A 22,745-nucleotide genomic window follows, 5' to 3' on the forward strand; every position below is an offset into this window, starting at 1 on the left:
TCATAGGCCTAAGGTGATAGGATCCTCAAGAGGTGAGCGTGAGGGGTTATGTAGAGAAGGCGTGCAGAGTGCCAGGGGAGGGAAAGGTGCCATTGTTGTATCTTCTTCACTCCCTGGGCTCAGGGGAAAGAAGTCCTACCTGGCACGTCCAGTTACTCTCGTAGGAGTATTCACATGGCGTGTGTGTGAGTCTGCCTTGGGGATGGAGTGAAGAGACGCTCACTGTGGGGGAGGGAGCGGGTGGAGGGGGACTTGCTGGTAAGGACAGAAGCTGGGGTGGAGAGGGCTTCAGCAAGCCAAGGAGAGGTCGGGGGAGCCCTGAGCGTGTTTTACACTTTGTGTTCTGTGATGCTCCTTTTTGGGGTCCTGGGCAGCTGGCATTGGACAGTGTCTCCTCTCTTTCTCCCCTAGAAACACACCGGTAAGTGGGGCAAGACTATGATCGAGTACCGGTCACAGAAGACCTCGCGTCTCCCCATCATTGACATTGCACCCATGGACATAGGAGGGCCTGAGCAGGAATTTGGTGTGGACATAGGGCCTGTCTGCTTCTTGTAAAAACCCGAACCCACAAACAACACAATCCATTGCCAACCCAGAGGACCCAAGTATTTTCCAGTCCCAGTCACTCTAGGGCTCTGCACTGAATGGCTGACCTGACCTGATGTCCATTCATCCCACCCGCTCAACAGTGTGGACTTTTCTCCTCTCTCTTTCTGAGAGACCTGAACTGGGCAGACTGCAAAATAAAATCTCGGTGTTCTATTTATTTATTGTCTTCCTGTAAGACCTTTGGGTCGAGGCAGAGGCAGGAAACTAACTGGTGTGAGTCAAACGCCCCCTGAGTGACTGTCCCCAGCCCAGGCAAGAAGAGCCCCCTTCAGGTGCCGGGCGCAGGAACTGTGTGTGTCCTACACAATGGTGCTATTCTGTGTCAAACACCTCTGTATTTTTTAAAACATCAATTGATATTAAAAACAAAAAAATTATTGGAAAGTACATACCGACTTGTGCTTTGTTCATTTTTCCTTTAGTCTTTGATACTGTAGGCATGACCAAATGGCAGTCCTGAAGGCCTTCTTCTATTGACTTTTCAACCAGGAGGGAAGACTCTAGAGTCACACTGCCTGGTTTAGTGACCTCACACAAACACGCATTTGCCTCTTTTTGTAACCTCTGCACTGCGTGGAATCCAAGAGTAAACTGGGACCGGAGGGCAAGACTTGAGAAGGGAGGCAGAAAACAGGAACGGCCTTGTTCTTGAGTAAACACAAAACACAACTCTAGGGCGTGGGGATGGACAGAGGGGATGGGACAGTGTGTGGGCCACACCTTGCTGGATGAGGGAGATCAGAGATGCTCCCAAGGGAGGGTGGGGAAGAGGCACGGGAGCAAGTCCACAGAGGCCCGTGACGAGTACACACCATCAGCCAACCCTGGCGATCTATTTATCTGCATCTTTCTTTAAGACTTTTAGGTCAAGGAGAGGTGGGAGTGTTACACACTCACCCCTACCCCTTATTCTGTTTTCCTGCGCCCTCCTCTGGCCCCTCCTCTCTGCTTGCCAGGCCTACACTTAGAGCTTCCATGGACTTCCTCCCAACACCAGGCTTCTGAATGGATGGCCTCCCATTTCTCCCTGCCATCAGGGGTCCCTTGCTTTCCAGTGACTCAGGGTGGCACAGTGAGGAAACTGTCACCTTCTCTACTAGAGGGGGGCACAGTGGCGGTGATGTGTGAGGTGGACAGGAGACACGAAACCAATCAAAATCAATGACAATAGTATCTGGCAACATAAATTTCAAAAGCTACCCACCACTACTGATAAACCAGAGGAACTGTCCCTCTCTCGGTCCCATTCTCCCATCCCTGCCTGTCCCTTCCTCCAGAGGAAGGTAGACAGCTTTTCTATTAAAGAAACAGAAAAAAAAAAAAAAAAGATACATAGGGCATTTCTGTTGGACTACCTGTTTGTATTACTAATATCCAACTTACAGTGTAAACTTTGTTGAATAAAGGGTATCTTATCAGGGCTAGTTCATGACAAACTAAAGGAGTAAAATGAAAACATACTTAAAAATACCTAATTAGAATAGCTATCTCATAATTTAAAACAGCCCTTCCATCTACTAAGAGAGCTAAGGTGGGCAAGGGGAGAGCAGTGGGGTATATGGATGCTTTTGAAGGTGGACAAAGGTGGAATGGAGTCGCAGAGTGTGGCTCTACCCCACAGCCACACTCACCAAGCTCACACTGCTTCCTATCCCACCTCACGTCCCACAGTGGTGTCACAGCTCCTAGTTCTTACTGAAGCAGCTCAGTAGATTGTGACCATCAGCTTGGACCTTTGTAAGAGAAGTCCCATTTGCACCAGGGTATCAAGGTGATCCCTCAAAGCCCATCCACTTCCTGGGTACCTAGTAAAACCTAGAAATAAGAGCTCAGACTTCCTCAAGTCACCTGGATCCTAGGTAAATCACAACAATTTCTGAAATTGGTTCCCCTTCCAGCCAAGTGAAGGAACACAGAGAGAATCTTAAGACTGCTATCGAGGTGATGAAGAATCTTATTTATAATTACTTCTGGGGAAGACTGCAGAGTAGGAGGACCCTAAGCTCACCCCATCCCACAGATACATCTAGAAACCCACATCACTGTAAATAACCCAGAAAATGACCCGAATGCTAGCAGAACAGACTCTCCACAACTAAATGTAGAGAAGAGGCCGCATCAGAGAGGGTAGGAAGGGCCAAGATGTGGTCTAGAGCTAAAGGACCTACAGGACTGTCCAAGGGAGGAAGGGACACCAGAGGCATGAAGAGGGGAGAGGGAAACAGACCCTCACACCAGAAATCCCAGGCATAATATTTGGCTTTGAAAACTGCAGGGACATAACATTGTAGTTCTTACAATCAGCAGGGGCTTATATGTGGAATTTAAAAAATCATCAGGCTCAGCTCTGGGAGAACTGGCATGGCAAGAGGGGAAAAAGTCCCCACCAGTAAAGAGATGGCACAACCAACAGTCCTACAGAGATACAGCACAGAAGCAGTAGTTTGAAAGCGCCTGGGGTATATGGACAGAGATTTGTTTGCTAATCTCAGAGCTGTGCTGGAGGAACAGGAATCTTTGGGAGACTTTTCCAGGAACAAAGGAGCTGGCAGGCAGCATTTCTGCCCCCTGCATCCCAGCCCAGAAACAAGGACACCTGCGTCGGGAACCAGTATGACATCAACGCTCTCCACCTAGCTTGCTTACAAAGTGCCCACCCTGGCGTTCTCCTGTGGCTAGCCTTGGCCAGAGTTTTGGGCAGGTACTTCCCTTCCCATAGTGGATGGGTGCAAAACTCACTGGCCATGAGCCCTGCCCCCATGCTCTCCTGTGGACCTGTCCCCTCCAATATGCCCTTGGCTGAAGCCTATCCAAAGTGGTGCCACAAGCCTGGCAGTATGCAAATAGCCCCAAAAGGGGCAAGTGCCACTCCAAAGTGACTCTCACCCTAGGGAGAGGGGAAGAAAACTATGCACACCAGTCCTACTGCAGCCCCAACAGTGCGCTGGAGGCAGACAGCTGATGTGATTGCAGACCCCACCCACCAACAAAAGCTCCTCAGGAGACAACACAAGGAAAGCACCCTGCCTTTTGGTGCTATTGCATCTCTGGCAAATGTCTGGTCTGACTCAACTCAGGCCCAAGGTGACCCCGGACTGGCCCACTAACAACACAGGGACCAAACCCTGCCCATAGCAGGCAAAGAAAGCCATTGCAGATGACTGGACTGAAGGCAAAAGTGGCTCAGCCACCATAGTAGGGCTCATGCAAGACACACAGGGGACACCCTGCAGCCCCAGGTTCTGGTGGACAGAGGACATTATGCTGCAGGGCACTACAGGATCTCTTCTTCATACGGCCACTATTTTCAAGAGCAGGAGGCATAGCTGACTTTCCTAACACATGGAAACAGAAAGGCAGACAAAATGAGGGGACAGAGGAATATGTCCCAAATGAAAGAACAGGACAGAATCACAGCAAGACAGCTAAACTAAATGGAGGTAACTAATAGATAATTTAAAGCAATTTAATTTAAATACATGGAGACAATCAAAACACAATGGTCCAAAATCGTTGGAATGTAGCAAAAGCTACTCCAGAGGGAAGTTTATAGCAATACAGAGCTACCTCAAGAAGAAAAATCTCAAATAAACAACCTAGCTTTGCATCTTAAAGGAGCTAGAGGCGTACCTGGGTGGCTTAGCCAGTTAAGTGTCCAATTCTTGATTTCAGCTCAGGTCATGATCTCGCAGTTTGTAGGATCGAGACCTGTGTCAGGCCCTGTGCTGACCAGACAGAGCCTGCTTGGGATTCCCTCTCTCCCTCTCAGACCCTCCCCCATGCATGTGCATTCTTTCTCTCTCAAAATAAATAAACAAACTTAAAAAAAATAAAGGACCTGGAAAAAGAACAACAAAACCCAAAACAGCAAAAGGAAGGAAATAATAAATATTAGAACAGAAATAAATGATATCAAAACTAAAAAAAAAGGAACAGATCAATAAATCCAGGAACTCATTCTTTGAAAAGATCAAAACAACTGATAAACCTCCAGCTAGACTCATCAAAAAGAGAGGGAGGGGAACACTTAATTAAACAAAATCACTAATGAAAGGGGAGAAATAATGATCAACACCACAGAAATACAAACAATTGTAACAGAATATTATGAAAACCTATATGCCAAAAAATTGGACAATGTAGAAGAAATGGATAAATTCCTAGATACATATAACCTACCAAAACTGAAGCAGAAAGAAATAAAAAAACTTGAATACGCTAATTACCAGCAATGAACTGAATCAGTAATCAAAAAATACTCCTAACAAACAAAAGTCCAGGATCAGATGACTTCACAGGTGAATTCTACAAAAACAAACAAACAAACAAAAACAAAACAAAAAAAAACAAGAAACAAAAAAAACTTAAAAAATATTTAATATTCTTCTCAAACTATTCTAGAAACTAGAATAGGAAGGAAATATTCCAAATTCATTCTATAAGGCTACCATGATACCAAAACCAGCTAAAGACACTGCAAAAAGAGAGAGAGAGAGAGAGAGAGAGAGAGAGTTAGTTAGTTAGTTATAGGCCAAGATCTCTCATGAATATAAATGCAAAAATCCTTGACAAAATATTAGCAAACTAAATCCAACAATACATTAAAAAAATCATATGCCACTATCAAGTGGGATTTATTCTCAGGATGCAAGGATGCAAGGGTGGTTCAATATTCACAAATCAATCAATGTGATACAACAATAAGAGAAAGGATAAACCCATATAATCTTTTAAGCTGACGCAGAAAAAGCATTTGAAAGTACAACATCCGTCATGAAAAAAATCCTCTACGGGGAGGAGAGGCCCACATGGTGAAGTAGGGGGATCCTAAGTTCCCTCATCTCTCAAACACAGCAGTGTTGAAACGGCCAAGGGACCTTGAACTCCAAAAGTCCAGGTGGCAAAGTGACAGAGACGCCTCCAGGGACCCACCGGGACAACCTGAAGGGCCATAGTTGTGTGATTGCGAACTGGGAGAGAGAAAACAGGCGGCAGAGGAATGGAGGGGGGGACCCCCTTCTGCGGAGGGACAAAGGGAAGAGAAAGAGAGGCTGGGGAACCGCAGGACTGTATCTGGACAAAAGAAAAAACACGGACGAGGATGGAGCAAGATCCAATCTCTAACTGTGGGGCTTTCTCCGGACTGAGGCCAGCTGCCCGGATCGAGCACCTGGGGAGGAAGGGAGCCAGCCCCAGCACGGTTACTAGTTCAGAGGCACAGTCTGAAGTGGGAGAAAGCAACCCCCTCATTGGAGTGCTGTGGGAAGAAGGTATATGACCGTTGAAAGGACAAGACTGCTTGCGCCTGTCAGCCAGAGCGGCACTTCCCTGAAACCAGGGTGTATGGAGTGGGAACCTTAAAGACATCGGGGTTTAAGTCCCAGCTGAGCGCCAGGGAGGCAAGGGAGTTGTCGGAGCAGGACAAACCGCCTCATTCGTGCCCACGGCACAGTGAGGATGGCTCGAACAGAGTGGTTTGGGACACCTGGTCCATGGAGGAGAGACTGGCATGTTGCCATTTTTCTCCCCATCACCAACAAGGTGGGGTTTCAGGAAAGGACAGCAGGGCTCACAGTGGAGGTGGGAGCCGCCTACACCAAACCACACCCCTCCGTGCCTGGTAACTGCACATCTACATGAGTGGGATTGATGCTGACGAACCAGACAGGCCTCCTCCAGACCAGCGCTGCTGCGTTGCCTGATTTAATTCTTGGACAATTCTTTGTGTGTGTGTGTGTGTGTATACATATACATATATATATACACACATACATACACATACACACACATATGTATATGTGTGTATACATATACACACATATGTATATATGTATACATATATATACACACACACATATATATACATATACATGCATACATACACACACATATATATTCATTCTTCCTTTTCTCATCTCATGCCTCTAGTCTGGATACTCTGGTTGTTGGTTTGTTTAAACAGACATATTTATTCTCTTTATATATGTTCTATACCTCCTTATTTTCCTTTCTCTCTCTCTCTCTGGATTAAGCCATTTAATTTCTCTGGTCAATTTTCTTTTCTTCAACCCCCCCCCCCCCCGCCCCACCCCTGTCATTTCTCTCCTAGTATGGGATAAGGTCTCTTCCATCAGCACCACCTCCACCCTGTTGTTTACTTGTAGCTGGTATTTTTTGTTTTTTGTTTGTTTTCCTTTCGAGGGCTACTTCAAGGAACAAATCAAAGCACACTTGGTGGAGGGTCCAAAATATCACTATGAGTAGGGAGATAAAGTAACCAAACTCACAACAAGAGAGAGCAAGTAATACTCTCCAAAAAACACCTCCCTCCTGAAGGGCCAGGCCCTGGACAGTGTATGACCCTCTTTAACATAGTAGTGCTCGCAGGTACAGGACATATAACAAGCTTTTAAAACACATAAGGGACAGAAAATGAGCCAAAATTATGAAATGGAAGAATTCTCCTCAAAAGAAACTCCAGGAAGACATGACAGCTAAAGAACTGATCAAAACAGATATAAACAATGTAACTGAACAAGAATTTAGAGTAATAGTCATAAGATTAATCGCTGGGCTTCAATAAAAGCAGAGAATCTATTGCTGCAGAGATCAAGGAACTAAAAAATAATCACGATGAATTAAAAAATGCTGTAAATGAGGTGCAAAATAAACTAGAGGTGGTAACAGTGAGGACTGAAGAGGCATAGAGGAGATTAAATGAAATAGAAGATAATTATGGAAAAAGATGAAGCTGAGAAAAAGAGAAAAATATTTTGGACCATGATGGGAGAATTAGATAACTAAGTGATTCAATGAAACGGAATAATATCTATATCATAGGAGTTCCAGAGGGAGGAGGGAGGAGGGAGGAGGGAGGAGGGAGGAGGGAGGAGGGAGGAGGGAGGAAGAAGAAGAGGAAGAGGAGGAGGAGGAGGAGGAGGAGGAGGAGAGACAGGGGTGAAGGTGTACTTGAACAAATCATAGCTGAGAACTTCCCCGATTTGGGGAAGTACACAGACACTGAAATCCAGGAGGCACAGAGAACTCCCTTCAGACATAACTTGAATCAATCTTCTGATGTCGTATCATAGTGAAACTGGCAAAATACAAAGATAAAGAGAGAATTCTGAAAGCAGCTAGGGATAAATGGGCCTTAACCTACAAGGGTAGACACATAAGGGTAGTAGCAGACCTATCTACTGAAACGTGGCAGGCCAGAAAGGAGTCGCAGGAAATTTTCAATGTTCTGAATAGGAAAAATATGCAGCCAAGAATCCTTTATCCAGCAAGCCTGTCATTCAGAATAGAAGGAGAGATAAAGGTTTTCTCAGACAAACAAAAACTGAAGGAATTCATCACCACTAAACCAGCCCTACAAGAGATCCTAAGGGGGACTCTGTGAGTGGAATGCTACAAAGATCACAAAGGACCAGAGACATGACTACAAGCGTGAAACCTACAGATAACACAATGACTCTAAATCTACATCTTTCAATAACAACACTGAATGTAAATGGACTAAATGCTCCAATCAAAAGACACAGGGTATCAGAATGGATAAAAACACAATACCCATCTATTTGCTGTCTACAAGAGACCCATTTTAGACCTGAGGACACCTTCAGATTGAAAGTGAGGGGATGGAGAACCATCTATCATGCTACTGGAACTCAAAAGAAAACTGGAGTAGCCATATTTATATCAGACAAACTAGATTTTAAACTAAAAGCTGTAACAAGAGACGAAGAAGGACATTATATCATAATTATGAGGTCTATCCATCAAGAAGAGCTAATTATAAATGTTTATGCACCAAATTCAGAGGCCCCCAAATATATAAACCAATTAATCACAAATATAAGCAATCTTATTGGAAAGAATGTGGTAATTGCAGGGGACTTTAATACTCCACTTACAACAATGGACAGATCATCCAGAAAGAAATTCAATAAAGAAACAATGGCCCTGAATGATACACTGGGCCAGATGGACCTGACAGATATATTCAGAACTTCTCACCCTAAAGCAGAAAACACATTCTTCTCAAGTGCACACGGAACATTCTCCAAGACAGATCACATACTGGGTCACAAAACAACCCTCCATAAATATAAAAGAATTGAGATTATACCATACACACTTTCAGATCACAATGCTATGAAACTTGAAATCAACCACAGGAAAAAGTTTGGAAAACCTCCAAATGCATGGAAGTTAAAAAACATCCTACTGAAGAATGAATGGGTCAACCAGGCAATTAAAGAAGAAATTTAAAAATATATGGAAACAAATGAAAATGAAAACACAACAGTCCAAACCCTTTGGGATGCAGCAACGGTAGTCCTGAGAGGAAAATACATTGCAGTCCAGGCCTATCTCAAGAAACAAGAAAAATCCCAAATACAAAATCTGACAGCACACCTAAAGGAACTAGAAACAGAACAACAAAGAAACCCCAAATCCAGCAGAAGAAGAGAAATAATAAAGATCAGAGCAGAAATAAGCAATACAGAATCCAAAAAAAAAAAAACAGTACAGCAGATCAAAGAAACTAAGAGTTGGTTTTTTGAAGAAATAAACAAAATCGATAACCCCAGCCAGACTTCTCAAAAAGAGAGAGGACCCAAATAGATAAAATCACAAATGAAAATGGATTTATCACAACCAATCCCTCAGAAATACAAGCAGTTATCAGAGAATACTATGAAAAATTATATGCCAACAAACTAGACAACCTGGAAGAAATGGACAAATTCCTAGACACCCATACATTACCAAAACTCAAATGGGAAGAAATAGAAAATTTGAACAGACCCATGAAGAAATTGAATCAGTTATTAAAAATCTCCCAACAAATAAGAGTCCTGGGCCAGATGGCTTCCCAGGGGAATTCTACCAGACATTTAAAGCAGAGTTAAACCTATCCTCAAGCTGTTCCAAAAAACAGAAACAGAAGGAAAACTTCCAGACTCATTCTATGAAGCCAGCATTACCTTGATTCCCAAACCAGACAGACACCCTGCAAAAAAGGAGGCACTAGAGGCCAATATCCCTGATGAACATGGATGCAAAAATTCTCAACAAGATACTAGCAAATTGAATTCAACAGCATATAAAAAGAAGTATTCACCATGTTCAAGTGGGATTCATGCCTGGGCTGCAGGGCTGGTTCAGTACCCACAAATCAATCAATGTGATACATTACATTAACAAAAGAAAGGATAAGAACCATATGACCCTGTCAATAGATGCAAAAAAAGCATTTGACAAAATACAGCATTCTTTCTTAATAAAAACCCTCAAGAAAGTCGGGATAGAAGGAACATATTTAAACATCATAAAAGCCATATATGAAAAGTCCACAGCTAATATTATCCTCAATGGGGAAAAACTGAGAGCTTCCCCGAGATTGAGAACACACAGAGATGTCCACTCTCACCACTGTTAACACAGTGTTGGAAGTCCTAGCATCAGCCATCAGACAACAAAATGAAATAAAAGGCATCAAAACTGGCAATGAAGAAGTCAAACTTTCACTTTTTGCAGATGACATGATACTCTACATGGAAAACCTGAAAAGACTCCACCAAAAGACTCCTAGAACTGATACATGAATTCCTCAAAGTTGCAGGGTACAAAATCAATGTATAGAAATCGGTTGTATTTCTATACACCAATAATGAAGCAACAGAAAGAGAAATAAAGAAACTGATCCCATTTACAACTGCACCAAGAACCATAAAATACTTAGGAATAAACCAAACCAAAGATGTAAAAGATCTGTAAGCTGAAAACTATAGAAAACTTATGAAGTAAATTGAAGAAGACACAAAAAAATGGAAAAACATTCCATGCTCGTGGATTGGAAGAATATTGTTAAAATGTCAATACTACCCAAATCAATCTACACATTCAATGCAATTTCAATCAAAATTGCACTGACATTCTTCCCAAAGCTAAAACAAACAATCCTAAAATTTGCATGGAACCACAGAAGACCCTGAATAGACAAAGTAATATTGAAGAAGAAAACCAAAGCAGAGGCATCACAATCCCAGACTTTGGCCTCTAGTACAAAGCTGTAATCATCAAGACCATATGGTATTGGCACAAAAACAGACACAAAGACCAATGGAATAGAGAACCCCGAATTGGGCCCACAAATGTATGGCCAACTAATCTTTGACAAAGAGTATCCACTGGAAAAAAGACAGTCTCTAGCATATGGTGCTGGGAGAACTAGACAACATGCTAATGAATGAAACTAGACCACTTTCTTACACCATACACAAAAATAAACTCAAAATGGATGAAAAACCTAAATATGAGACAGGAAACCATCAAAACCCTAGAGGAGAAAGCAGGCAACAACCTCTTTGACCTCAGCCGCAGTAATTTCTTGCTAGACACATCTCCAAAGGCAAGGGAATTAAAAGCAAAAATGAACTATTGGGACCTAATCGAGATAAAAAGCTTCTGCACTGTAAAGGAAACAATCAATAAAACTAAAAGGCAACCGACAGAACGAGAAAAGATATTTGCAAATGACATATCAGATAAGGGTTAGTATCCAAAATCTATAAAGAACTTACCAAACTCAACACCAGAAAAACCAGTAATCCAGTAAAGAAATGGGCAGAAGACATGAATAGACACTTCTCCAAAGAAGGCATCCAGATGGCCACCAGACACATGAAAAGATGCTCAACGTCACTCATTATCAAGGAAATACAAATCAAAACCACACTGCGATATCACCTCACACTGTCAGAGTGGCTAAAATGAACAACTCAGGCAACAACAGCTGCTGGCAAAGATGTGGAGAAACGGGAACCCTCTCACACTGTTGGTGGGAATGCAAACTGGTGCAGCTGCTCTGGAAAAAAGCGTGGAGGTTCCTTAAAAAATTAAAAATAGAACTACCTTATGACCCAGCAATAGCGCTACTAGGAATTTATCCAAAGGATACAAGAGGACTGATTCATAGGGGCACATGTACCCCAATGTTTATAGCAGTGCTTTCAACAATAGCCAAATTATGGAAAGAGACTAAATGTCTATCAACTGATAAAGAAGATGTGGTTTATATATACCATGAAATACTACTTGGCAATGAGAAAGAATGAAATCATGGCATTTGCAGCAACGTGGATGGAACGGGAAGGTATAATGCTGAGTGAAATAAGTCAGAGAAAGACAGCTATCGTATGTTTTCACTCATATTTGGCTCTTGAGAAACTTAACAGAAGACCAAGGGGGAAGGGAAAGGGGGAAAAATAGTTACAAACAGAGAGGGATGGAGGCAAACCATAAGAGACTCTTAAATACAGAGAACAAATTGAGAGTTGATGGGGGGTGGAGGAGAGGGGAAAGTGAGTGATGTGCATTGAGGAAGGCACTTGTTGGGATAAGCACTGGGTGTTGTATGTAAAAGCGATGAACCACGGGGATCTACTCCAAAAACCAAGAGCACACTTTACACACTGTATGTTAGCCAATTTGACAATAAACTAAAAAAAAGTTTTATAAAGAAAAAATCCTCTGCAAAATAGGGCTAGAGGGAACATACCTCAGCATAATAAAGGGCTTATATGCAAATCCCACAGCCAACATCATACTCAATGGTGAAAAACTGAGAGCTCTTCCCCTAACATCATAAATAAGAGAAGGATGTCCACTCTTGTCACTTTCATTCGACAGTAGTAGTGGAAGTCCTGGCCATAGCAATTAGACAACATAAAGAAATAAGAGGCATCCAAATTGGCAAGGAAGAAGTAAAATTCTCACTATTTGCAGATGACATGATGCTATATGTAGAAAACCTTAAAGATTCCACTGAAAAACTACAAGAACTGGTAAATGAATTCAGGGAAATCACAGGACACAAAATCAATGTGCAGAAATCTGTTGCAGTTCCATACACTAATAATGAAGTAGCAAAAAGTGAAATTAAGAAAACAATCCCATTTACAATTGCACCGAAAAAAATAAATATCTAGCAATAAACTTAACCAAAGACGTGAAATACCTGTATTCTGAAAAGTATAAAACACTGATGAAAGAAATTGAAGATGATACAAAAATAGAGAAAGATATTCCATGCTCACGGAAAGGAAGCACAAATATCGTTAAAATGTCTGTACTACCCATGAAATCACTACTGCGCTATATGCTAACATGGATGTAAATTAAAAATACACATATACCTATACATATATTTTAAAAACCTCTGTACTACCCAAAGCGATTTATAGATTTAATGCAATCTCCATTAAAATACCAACACCATCTTTCACAGAGATAGAACAAATAATCTTAAAATTTGTACGGAACCAACAAAGACCCTGAATAGCCAAAGTAATCCTGAAAAAGAAAAACAAAACTCGAGGCATCACAATTTCAGATTTCAACTTATATGATAAAGCTTGTAATCATCGAACCAGTATGGTACTAGCCCAAAAACAGACACAAAGATCAATGGAAGAGAATAGAAAACCCAGAAATAAACTCACAATTATATGGCAAATTAATCTTTGACAAACGGGGAAGGAACATACAATGGGGAAAAGACAGTCTCTTCAACAAATGGTTTTGGGAAAACTGCAAAGCCACATGCAAAAGAATGAAAACTGGACCACTTTCTTATACCATACACAAAAATAAACTCAAAATGGATTAAAGACCTAAATGTGAGACCTGAAACCATAATAATCCTTGAAGAGGGCACAGGCAGTAATTTCTCTGACATTGGTCATAACAACATTTTTCTAGAGAGGTCTCCTGAGGCAAGACAAACAAAAGCAAAAATAAACTATTGGGACTAAACAAAAATAAAAAGCTTCTACACAGTGAAGGAAACAATCAACAAAACTAAAATACAACTTACTGAATGGAAGAAGATATTTGCAAATGACATATCCAATAAAGGGTTAGTGTCCAAAATAAAGAGCAGATACAACTCAACACCCAAAAAACAAATAATCCAATTAAAAAATGGGCAGAAGACATGAACAGACATTTCCCCCAAGACGACATACAGAGAGCGAACAGACATATGAAAAGATGCTCAACATCACTCATCATCATAGAAATGCAAATCAAAACTACAATGAGACATCACCTCACACCTGTGAGAATGGCTAAAATCAAAGAGAAAAAACAAGTGTCGGCGAGAATATAGAGAAAAAGGAACCCTCTTGCACTACTGGTGGGAACATAAACCGTGGCAGCCACAGTGGAAGACAACATGAATGTTCCTCAAAAATTAAAAATGGAATTATCATATGATCCAGTAAACTCATGAGTGAATACTTATCGCCAAAATACAAAAACACTAATTCAAAGGGAAACATGCACCCCTAGGTTTACTGCAGCATTATTTATAAAAGCCAAATTATGGAAGCAGCCCAAGTGTCCATCAACTCATCAACAGATAAAGAAGTGGTGTGTGGGTGTGTGTGTGTACACACACACACACACACACACACACACACACACACACACACAAAACAGGAGTATTAGCCGTGAAAAAAATGAAATCTTGCCATTTGCACCGACGTGTCTAGAGCTAGAGTGTATTAGGTTAAGCAAAATAAGTCAGAGAAAGACAAATACCATATGACTTCACTCATATGTGGAGCTGAAGAAAAATAAACAAAGGAAAAGAGACAAACCAAAAAGTGACTCGGCAAATTGTGGCCTATATGGGGTGTGGCAAATATCAAAAGCTTGTGGTAGACAAACTTCTGCTATGGTTCTGAACAAAATGCATCAGAAAATGCAATCCTTTGCATACAGCAGGTGCTCAATAAACATTTTCCTGGCATGAGTAAATGAACAAATGGAGATTTCAACCAGGTGACACGGTGAAAGTAGTGTGAGAGCAAGAAAGGTCCCAACATAGGCCACACCAGAACCTGCAGAGAAATGATCTCTAGTGAAGCCCCATGTCCAAGAAACATACTCTCCAAATCTCAACGCACTAGGAAAACCACAGTGATAGCGAGGACACCCAAGCCAACCACTTGCCCTTTCTATTCTGGTGTTGCTGACAGCAAATTGTATGCATTGAATCAGTAATTGACGGAGAGCATGATTAAACCACGCAGAACACCCCACAGTGTAGCTTGGGATGCTAGGATATAAATAGGTATGAGAATTCATAGCATTATGCAGTCAGACCTGTTTAAAAATTTTAAGTACTCTCACTTGAAGATCATAGCTGAGTTCTAAGGTAATATGTATAAGAAATGCTGTGGAGGTACACGGCCACAAAAAGGGATTCCAAACTGAAGTACTAATGAGTAACATGAAAAGAGGTGCTAGAGACTAGTTGGAACATGGTAAAACTAAAGAGAAAATGTGTAATTGTGAACATCTTCATTTGTTCAGGGCACGTTCTGTTTAGGATAGTGTTCTCAGAAAAGGGGATTTGCTCCTGCACAAGTGGTGGTGCTCCCTCACCGACACACAGTACAGACCATTAAAGGATCCAGTAGAACACTGTAACTCGGCTTTCAACCCTGAGCTTTGGGTTACTCCATCATGGTCAACAGCAGCCAAAGAATCATAAAATTTAACCTTAGTTTGAAGACTTTGAGTGCAAAAATCATTAAACAAATATAATTAACCTATAGGAGTGGGGACAAAAGCTAATACTGACTCCCTGCCACCACCTGTTGCTCTGTTAGGGTTTCCCGAGGCCACCAGTGAGGGAGCTGGAGTCCACCTCAGCCGAATCCTGAAACCTAACTACTCAAGTTACCCAACCAGATTCCCTGCCATCGTGGGGCTGTTATGTAGCCCATTCTTTGGACGCCAAGAGGGTGGACAAAACTTTCAGCTTCAAACCAGGTCCTCTTAATCAGTACTACAGTCAACTGGTGGGGGACGTTATTCCTCCTTAGGAAAGCAGCTGCTCACTCCTCAGGCATCTGCCCTACCTCTAGCAACCTCCAGGGGGCACTAAGTGGTCTGTTCTCCAAGAGCAGTAGGGCAGCCTGTCACCACAGGGGGGCGCCAGATGGGGAGGAGCCAGGCTGCTGTGGCAGGAGGCTGCTTTCAGTGATGGGAGCTCACGGGGACAGTACAGTGGGGACTCCTTTTCCTCCCCCCTCCCCCATCCTGTGCTGACCCACTTAGCAGGCAACTATTCTACGGTCCCCCAGAGGTGGCTCCTAAGACATCCAGGCAATCAGAGGAAACGTAGGTGAATCAAAAAAGCAGGGTTTATTTTTCTACCAAATCCCCAATCCATGTTCCAGCCAATGGATGAAGGGTAAAGCAAGCCTCACATAGACTCTTGCTAAAAACAATTGAGCTTTCTACAGGAAAAAAAGGTTTTTTGTTTTTAAGTTCCTAGGCATTTGTGAACAGATGAAAAAATTTCCCATATTAAAGGGTCTGTGCTTCCTTATGTATTCAAATGTTCCCACCCTCTGCCTCTTCTGTGCAGACGAGTAGGACAGTCCTGCAGCTGCACTAACAGTCCAATCTCCACGTCACTCTGTGCATTGATAACCTAGAACCACGGTATGATTTCTATTTGTAATGCCCCAAGAACAGCCGAAAAGATCAGGATTCAATTCTCCAAACTTTCCGAGTGCCTACTATTTGCTGGGCACAGGGTAGGCACCGGGCAGTGAGTCTGCTGGTTCTGAGAAACACAGATGGCGCTACCAAGAGGAGCTCTCCCCACCAAGCGGCAGGAGGGTGTTTGCTGGCGATCAAGAGAACCAATTTCTCCTCTCTTTCTACCACCTGCGACATGGTATGAAACTCAGGCCCTGGGAACAGGTGCTGTGTCTCTTCTGGCAGGTGCTGCCATGGAAGAACCAAGAGCAGTTTCTAAACAGCTGTGGAATTTACTCCACAGTCCACATAGTGATGTGTCTCCAAGGAGCTCTGTGTCATGTGGCCAATGTATGAAATCTTCACTGAAGTTCTAGGGGGAGGAAAAAAAAAAAAAAGAAGAGTAAGTTCTGTTTTTGAGATGAAGAAAAGTTGCCTAAATAATTTCTAGCAAGCTCAAGCAACAACATCCATGGGTCCCAGATGCCTATCTTCACGATTACATAACCAGGAGGCCAGAGGATCTTTCTACATTCACAGAAAGGCTATGGCATGAAGAAGTGGTTCTAAATAAGTGGTTCTCAACCCAGGACAATTTTACCCTATAGGAAACTTTCCGCCATGTCTGAAGACCTTCCGGGGCATTACAACTGAGGGGCGGGGAGGTGGTGACTTAACTAGCGTTTAGCGGGTAGAGGCTAGGGATGCTGTTAAACAACTTGCAGTGCACCAGACAGCCCCCCACAACAAAGAACTGTTAACGGTGTCCAAAATGTCCCAATGTCCAAAATGTCAACGGTGCCAAGGCTGAGAAGCTCTGCTCTAGACCCTCCTATTTCAAATGTCTAGAAGATGCTTGTCATCCGCAAATTGAACAGTCAGGGTTCTAGGACCAACTCTATAAAGACCCATGACATATGGTAATTTGTGTGGACAGAAAGTAAGTCTGGTCAAATGCCCAGTACTTACTACGCCTTGAGAAGTTCTTCTGTTCTTTACTAGTCTCACTCGGATTCTAAAGGGATCACAGAACCAGACCCTACTTCATGGAGAAAACTTTATGTCTACCTGATCACTGTGAATCTGGTGATTTGTGAAGGGAATTGGACACTGCATCTAGAGAACACCCAAGGGTCCACTGTATTTGTGCCTGTAAGACATCATGTGTCCCCTCTTTGGTTAGGTGCCTTTGCTTTGTGGGTCACACAGCATCTCCTGAGCAAAGGTGGTGAGGTCACACAGCTTGATGGTCCAGGTGCAGACGCAAAGGCCACGGGGACAGGGAGAAGAGCAACGTACCGCATGAAGATCACTATGTTGTGCACCACGATATCGGGTAATGTGCAGAAGAAGCTACCAAACAGCAAATACGAAAATAGTTAGATTGGTTTGAAGGAAAAAAAAAAAAAAAAAAAAAAAAAAAAAAAGAATGAACAGAAGAGCGCTGAGTGACACAGTCAGCCCTGCTTGGGGCTCCTCTGCTCCCCCACCCTTCTGACCTAAGTGCTTCCAGGGCTCACTAGCTCTGAGTCCCCACAGAGTCCACACATCCTCCCACGTCATGATACTTGTTTTTTCAAACCCACCATATAAATGCCGGAGCCTGTAAATGTTTCTAGTGGCTAAATGATCTCTTAGAAATCCCAGCACTTAGGTCGAAGGCCAACACACATCCTCCAAACAAACCCCAAGATGGCCAAAGCTTAGGGAACCTACAGGCCAAAGGCTGGGACTTAAGGTAGGACCAGCCCCAATCAACTGAGTACATTCTGAACCCCTTCCATCCAGCAGAGAGCACACATATAGACAACGCTGTCCTTACTACACATAGGAAAACGGTCCTCCCATCTCAGCTTTCGCAGTAAAATTCACCTGAAAATAAGACACCAGAGTCAGTCTGTGGCCCAGGCAGGCTCAACACAGAACAGCACTGTTACCAGCAATCCACAGACTTGAGAGCATTCATCTGTCACATACAAAATACTTCCCCGAGATTGTCCCTGACATAGACCATGACCCTCTAACAACACCTGCAACCTCTTCCCTTGCGAGAGGCCAACAGACTTCAGACTATAAGACTGCCTCTTCTCGATTTGTAGCGAACTGCTTGCTCTTAGAAATTCTTTTGTTCTCCTAACACTCAAATGCCAGCTGATTTTTTTTTCCTATTTCTCATAATTACAGAGCACATCAAATTTTCCTCATCAACCAGTCGCTGCCAGTGGAAATGAGAAGACGGAAAGCAAAGTCCTGAGGCTACAGCACCCCACGGCCCCTACTCTTTCCTGAAGCCTGTGAAGCAAGGGTCCTAAAAGAACAGCATACCAGTTGCTCGCTCCGAGGTGGAATGAGGGAGACGTTAGTGGTCACGTATGTGCCAACCACTGTGTTCATGTACTGAACCTGGCTGGACAGGCTGGTCACTGCCACAGAGTAGAAATTGGAATTCCTGATTTTCAGGGTGGCCTGCATCAGGGTGAGGGAGGAAACAAGTATGAGTGTCTTGGGTCCAAGACTTGTAGGTGCACAATCTGGGAAGCAAGGCCCTAAGTCTTACCGTGATGGCGAGGATTACAAGGGAGTCCTGCTTATTAAAGGTGACTTTCACCACTTTGATGCCATCATCATCGACAAGGACTGAATGTGGAAACAGGAAGAAAACCACCAAACCAGATGCCAGGAGACAGAGCAGGACAGACAGGAGGACGTACTGCTTACTGCAAATGACACAGCACATGATCGGCCCGGGCAGTCAGATATCAAGGTCCAATTAGTCAAGATTAAATGCAAAACCAGGGATGAGGGGAAAAGGAAAGTACAAAGAGCCAGGAACAACAAACCAGGCAAGAATGAGTGCAGTGGGAGAAGCCTTTAAAAACTCATTTGAATGCCATCCGTCATCTGGAAACAGAAGCTGAAGGGAGGAGCTCGGAGGACAGAAACAGTTCCTCACCTCCCAGGATACCCCTGTTCTCCAATGCCTTCCAGGTCAACTCTTTCACTTGGCCCTCAGAATGTTTCTAGCAGTGGTCCTTCCCCAGATTGTGACGGGGCAGAGATATCTTGCTTGAGAAGACAGTATTAAAGGAAATGGGGAATTTACAAGAACAGATAAAATTTTTCAAAAAGTAGCTGGCACTCATACATATATGGGACTAGGGACAGAAGGACAGAAGTAGGTAGTAATAGGAGAGACACGTGACTCACGTTCTCTGAGGGCGCAATCTCTGATCACTGTGTGGGATCAAAGCCACCAACTCGTTTACTTGTTCTAGGAAAGAACCAAACAATTATTTTGGTAAAATAAATCCCATGTGCTCGTGATACTCTCCTTTACGTCACAAACGAACCTGTCACAACAGAGGTTTGCCTGGAATTAGACATTTCTACACTAGTTCCACATTTTGGGTCTAAGGAACAAGAAACCAGTAAATCCATAGACTGTGCCACAAATTACAACACATCTATCGATCCTACCAGGGCAGTGACATGGAGGTTGAGACATCTAGATCTTGTTCTAGTTTTACCGCATGGCCTTGAGCTGCCGAATGGCCCTGGGGAAGTCATTTCCTCTCTAGGCTGCTGTCTCCTCATGTGTCACATGAAGGCTTTGGAGTAGATGGTTTCTAAGGTTCTTAGCAGCTGTAAACATCCGTGACTCTCCATCTAAATTGCGAAGACCTCCTGAGGACCAATTTACTGACAGATGATCCTGCACTTAATCAAGGCTCCACTCCTGAGCATGTGTTTTTCTCTCCCCACTTGAAATACTTTCCAGACCTTAGGCCGTTAATGATTTACTATCTACTTCCTTGAAAAGACGCTTCCAAGATGGCTCCCCTGAAAAAGCTGTGCCAGGCCTCACAAGTGAGAGCAATAAAGAAACGTGCCTGTCAACAAATCCCACAACGTAGAGCCAACTGCATGCTCCAAACCAAGGACACAAAGAACAAAAGAGTGGAAGTCAAGAGAGGCTTTCAGATATCAGGAGACCAACAGAAGTTGTGCAACCTACCCAAATTTATCAAATTGGCTTCTGTTCAGGGCACTATGACTATGGCATTACTGCCCAGAAGAGAAGCTCTGTCTGGGCGGCAGAAGCAGCCCTGTGGGTACCTTGGGAATCCTTCCCCTGACTGCCAAAGATGCTCACCTGTTGGAATGTAGCCTGTCCCCTGGCACGTGAGACAGGTGATGCTATCTCGACCTGTGAACTCCACATATGGGAACTGAGCAATGGCTTCTTCCTGCTCCCTTTCGGCCAGCAAATCCGCCCTGTCATCTTTCTTTCGCTTGCAGTAAGAGGGGCGAGCAGAGGTGGAATGCTGGGACCCCATGGCCCGGATGTGCCACTTGTATCATGTCCTGAGACCTAAAGAGGCAAGTGAGCGCATGTTAGTGGCCACGCTGAGCCCGGAGAGAAGGAATTGCCTCTTTCTGTCAGAAAAGTGAAAACACACAAAAAAAGACCAAATTGCCGTCCTGGGATTTCAAACACCTGCACGATTTCTACCAGGATCGTCATTTTGTAGCAATGTTCCTCAACCGCTGCCACCCGCCCCATAAAGCCAGAGAAACAAGAGCTCCCTCCACCAACCTGCCCAGCTCCTCACTGCCTGTGGACTCGGGGCACCCCAGCTCCCACCTGGTCCCAGCCTCGCCCCTTCCTGCCCGCTATTCGCAAACTCTGCGCTCTCCTCGAGAAAACCTTCCCGGACAAACAACAGGCACCAAATCAGTAACAGGCCTTAGAGATCCCCATCCCCCTCCACTCCCAGCCCCGGGAGGCGGGCTCAGGTCACGCCCCCCGGCTGACTGACGCTGCGAGCCCACCGGGGTCGCCGAGACGGGAGCGAACGCCGGCGTCCCCGGACCTGCAGCGCTCCGACTCCCGGCAGCTCCTCTCTGGGCCGCACCCACCGCCACCTGCCCGCTCCAGCAGGTTTACCTGCCTCTTCGGTCCTCCGTACCGCCAGCACTCGCCGCGCACGCGCCGAAGGGCAAGCCGCGGGGGGAGAGGGACGCTGGCGTGCGCTCGCGCGTGCGCTCTTCCCAACCCAACTGTGGCACCGGCAGAGGGCGCCAGAGAGCGGTGCCCCGCTCTGCCGACGCGAGGTGGCCCGGGAGAACAGGCGATACTCCAGAGTTTCCCAGAAACGCCAGGAAGGGCCTGAGTCAAGTTTCCGGAGCCGCGTGTCTCTGCCGAGGGACGAGGAAGGAGCCGGCGGCGGCCAAAGCCATTCTCAACTATCGTTTGGGTACGAGGGCTGTGTGGACGCAGAGGGTGCAGAGATGCAGAAGACACGGAACTTGCCCCCATTCCGGCTTAGTCCTCCCCTTACCTAGTCATCAGTACGCAAAAAGGCATGCGCAGAAGGGGTTAGAGAACGCTTTTTAACGAGTGGGTTTCTTTGCACATACTCTTAGCCTGCAGCAGAAGAAAGTGAGGACAGACATTAAGTGACTTTGCTTACGACGCTGCTGGGGGAGAGGAGAGATTGTGAACCCGACAGATGAAGGGCCTGCTTGGCAATGGAGAGTGAAGCTGGCGACCTCCAAAGTCTCTGCCACCTCCGTAACTCTTCCTTTATGCTCTAGGGAACGCTGGTGCCCCTTCTGCTGTCCAGCTACCTGCTCAACTGCTGGTCACAGCCGATCCACTGAGCCTTTAGAGTAAGAAGTGCTAAAGAAGGAAATAGTAAATGACACTTGTTAAAGACAGTGAGGCAGACTTTACTAAAAGGGGGCCATGGCTATGGGTGTAGGGACGGCTGCAATGGGGACTTGCATTGAGGGGGTGGGGAAGAGATTGGGTGCAGCTCTGAATACAACATGGGCAAGTAGGAATTCATAGGCAAGGAGCAGGGTGGGTGGTCAGCAGATGGAAAATTACTAAGAGGAAACATCAGGGGTAGGGAGAATTCTGGCTAAACCGACCTAACAGGATTCTTGCTGAAGACAGGCCAGGATGATCAGCTGTCACCCGGGGGATGGTGGAGAATGCTCAGGTGTCCAGGGTCCAGAGTTCTTGCTCATACTGGATTCTATGATAAGCACACAGAAGGGCCTAGGAGAAGTTTTAGGAGCCTGACTAAAGTTTGGTCAAGCAAAGAATCTTAATCAGAACCTTAATCTCAGCAAGGAGGCATTGTTACTCTTTTCTACCTCTAGCCCATACCTTCTCCTTCCTGAAATCTGGTCATCATCTCTCTCGTTGCAATCTCTATACCAATTTATATTCTTTATACAAATCTGATTTTGTTTGGGGCAACAATATGCTCAATTAAAAAATACGTCTCCCCACCTGTCTTGCCACATGACACAGCTTGAGCCAATGAGATATAGGCAAGAGTTGTGTGGCACTTGCTAGAAAGCTCCTGATAAGGGATAGAGACTTAACTGGTCCTTTGACCTTCTTCTTCCAGTTTGCAATTTGGATTTGATGTTGGAGATGGGGCAGCCATCTTGTGACCATGAGGCAAGAAATGCATGCTACGGAAGGCTGGGTAGAAGCATAAAAGGAACCTGGGTTCCTATGGCATTTGGAGCCAGATTCAGGCCCT

General features: G+C 44.3%; 2 protein-coding genes across 6 annotated transcripts in view; one reads left to right on the forward strand and one right to left on the reverse strand.

Annotated features, from left to right (window-relative positions):
• COL2A1 (collagen type II alpha 1 chain) overlaps positions 1-999 on the forward strand; it is a 31,238-nt gene extending 30,239 nt beyond the window's left edge. The window contains exon 54 of the mRNA XM_019419167.2: positions 412-999. Coding sequence (XP_019274712.1) covers positions 412-558 — 147 coding nt within the window. The 3' untranslated portion in view covers positions 559-999. The remainder of the gene's footprint in view (positions 1-411) is intronic.
• Positions 1,000-15,821: 14,822 nt separating this feature from the next.
• Positions 15,822-21,261, reverse strand: TMEM106C (transmembrane protein 106C). 5 transcript variants are annotated; one of them, XM_019419157.2, is made up of 8 exons: positions 21,131-21,261; positions 20,336-20,547; positions 19,390-19,453; positions 18,740-18,899; positions 18,508-18,648; positions 18,005-18,054; positions 17,482-17,535; positions 15,822-16,555 (listed from the first exon to the last, which is right to left on the reverse strand). In XM_019419157.2, the coding sequence occupies exons 2-8, from the start codon at positions 20,517-20,519 to the stop codon at positions 16,459-16,461; spliced, it is 750 nt and encodes a 249-aa protein (XP_019274702.1). In that variant the 5' UTR covers positions 20,520-20,547; positions 21,131-21,261; the 3' UTR covers positions 15,822-16,458. The 5 variants fall into 5 exon arrangements, with proteins under 5 accessions (XP_019274702.1, XP_019274704.1, XP_019274703.1 ...); XM_019419159.2 differs by having other exon boundaries at positions 20,336-20,619; positions 21,131-21,203; XM_019419158.2 differs by having other exon boundaries at positions 21,057-21,180.
• Between the last annotated feature and the right edge of the window lie 1,484 nt (positions 21,262-22,745).

Source organism: Panthera pardus, unplaced genomic scaffold, assembly GCF_024362965.1.
Source record: "Panthera pardus isolate Hobbes unplaced genomic scaffold, ASM2436296v1 HiC_scaffold_6, whole genome shotgun sequence".
Taxonomy (NCBI): Eukaryota; Metazoa; Chordata; class Mammalia; order Carnivora; family Felidae; genus Panthera; species Panthera pardus.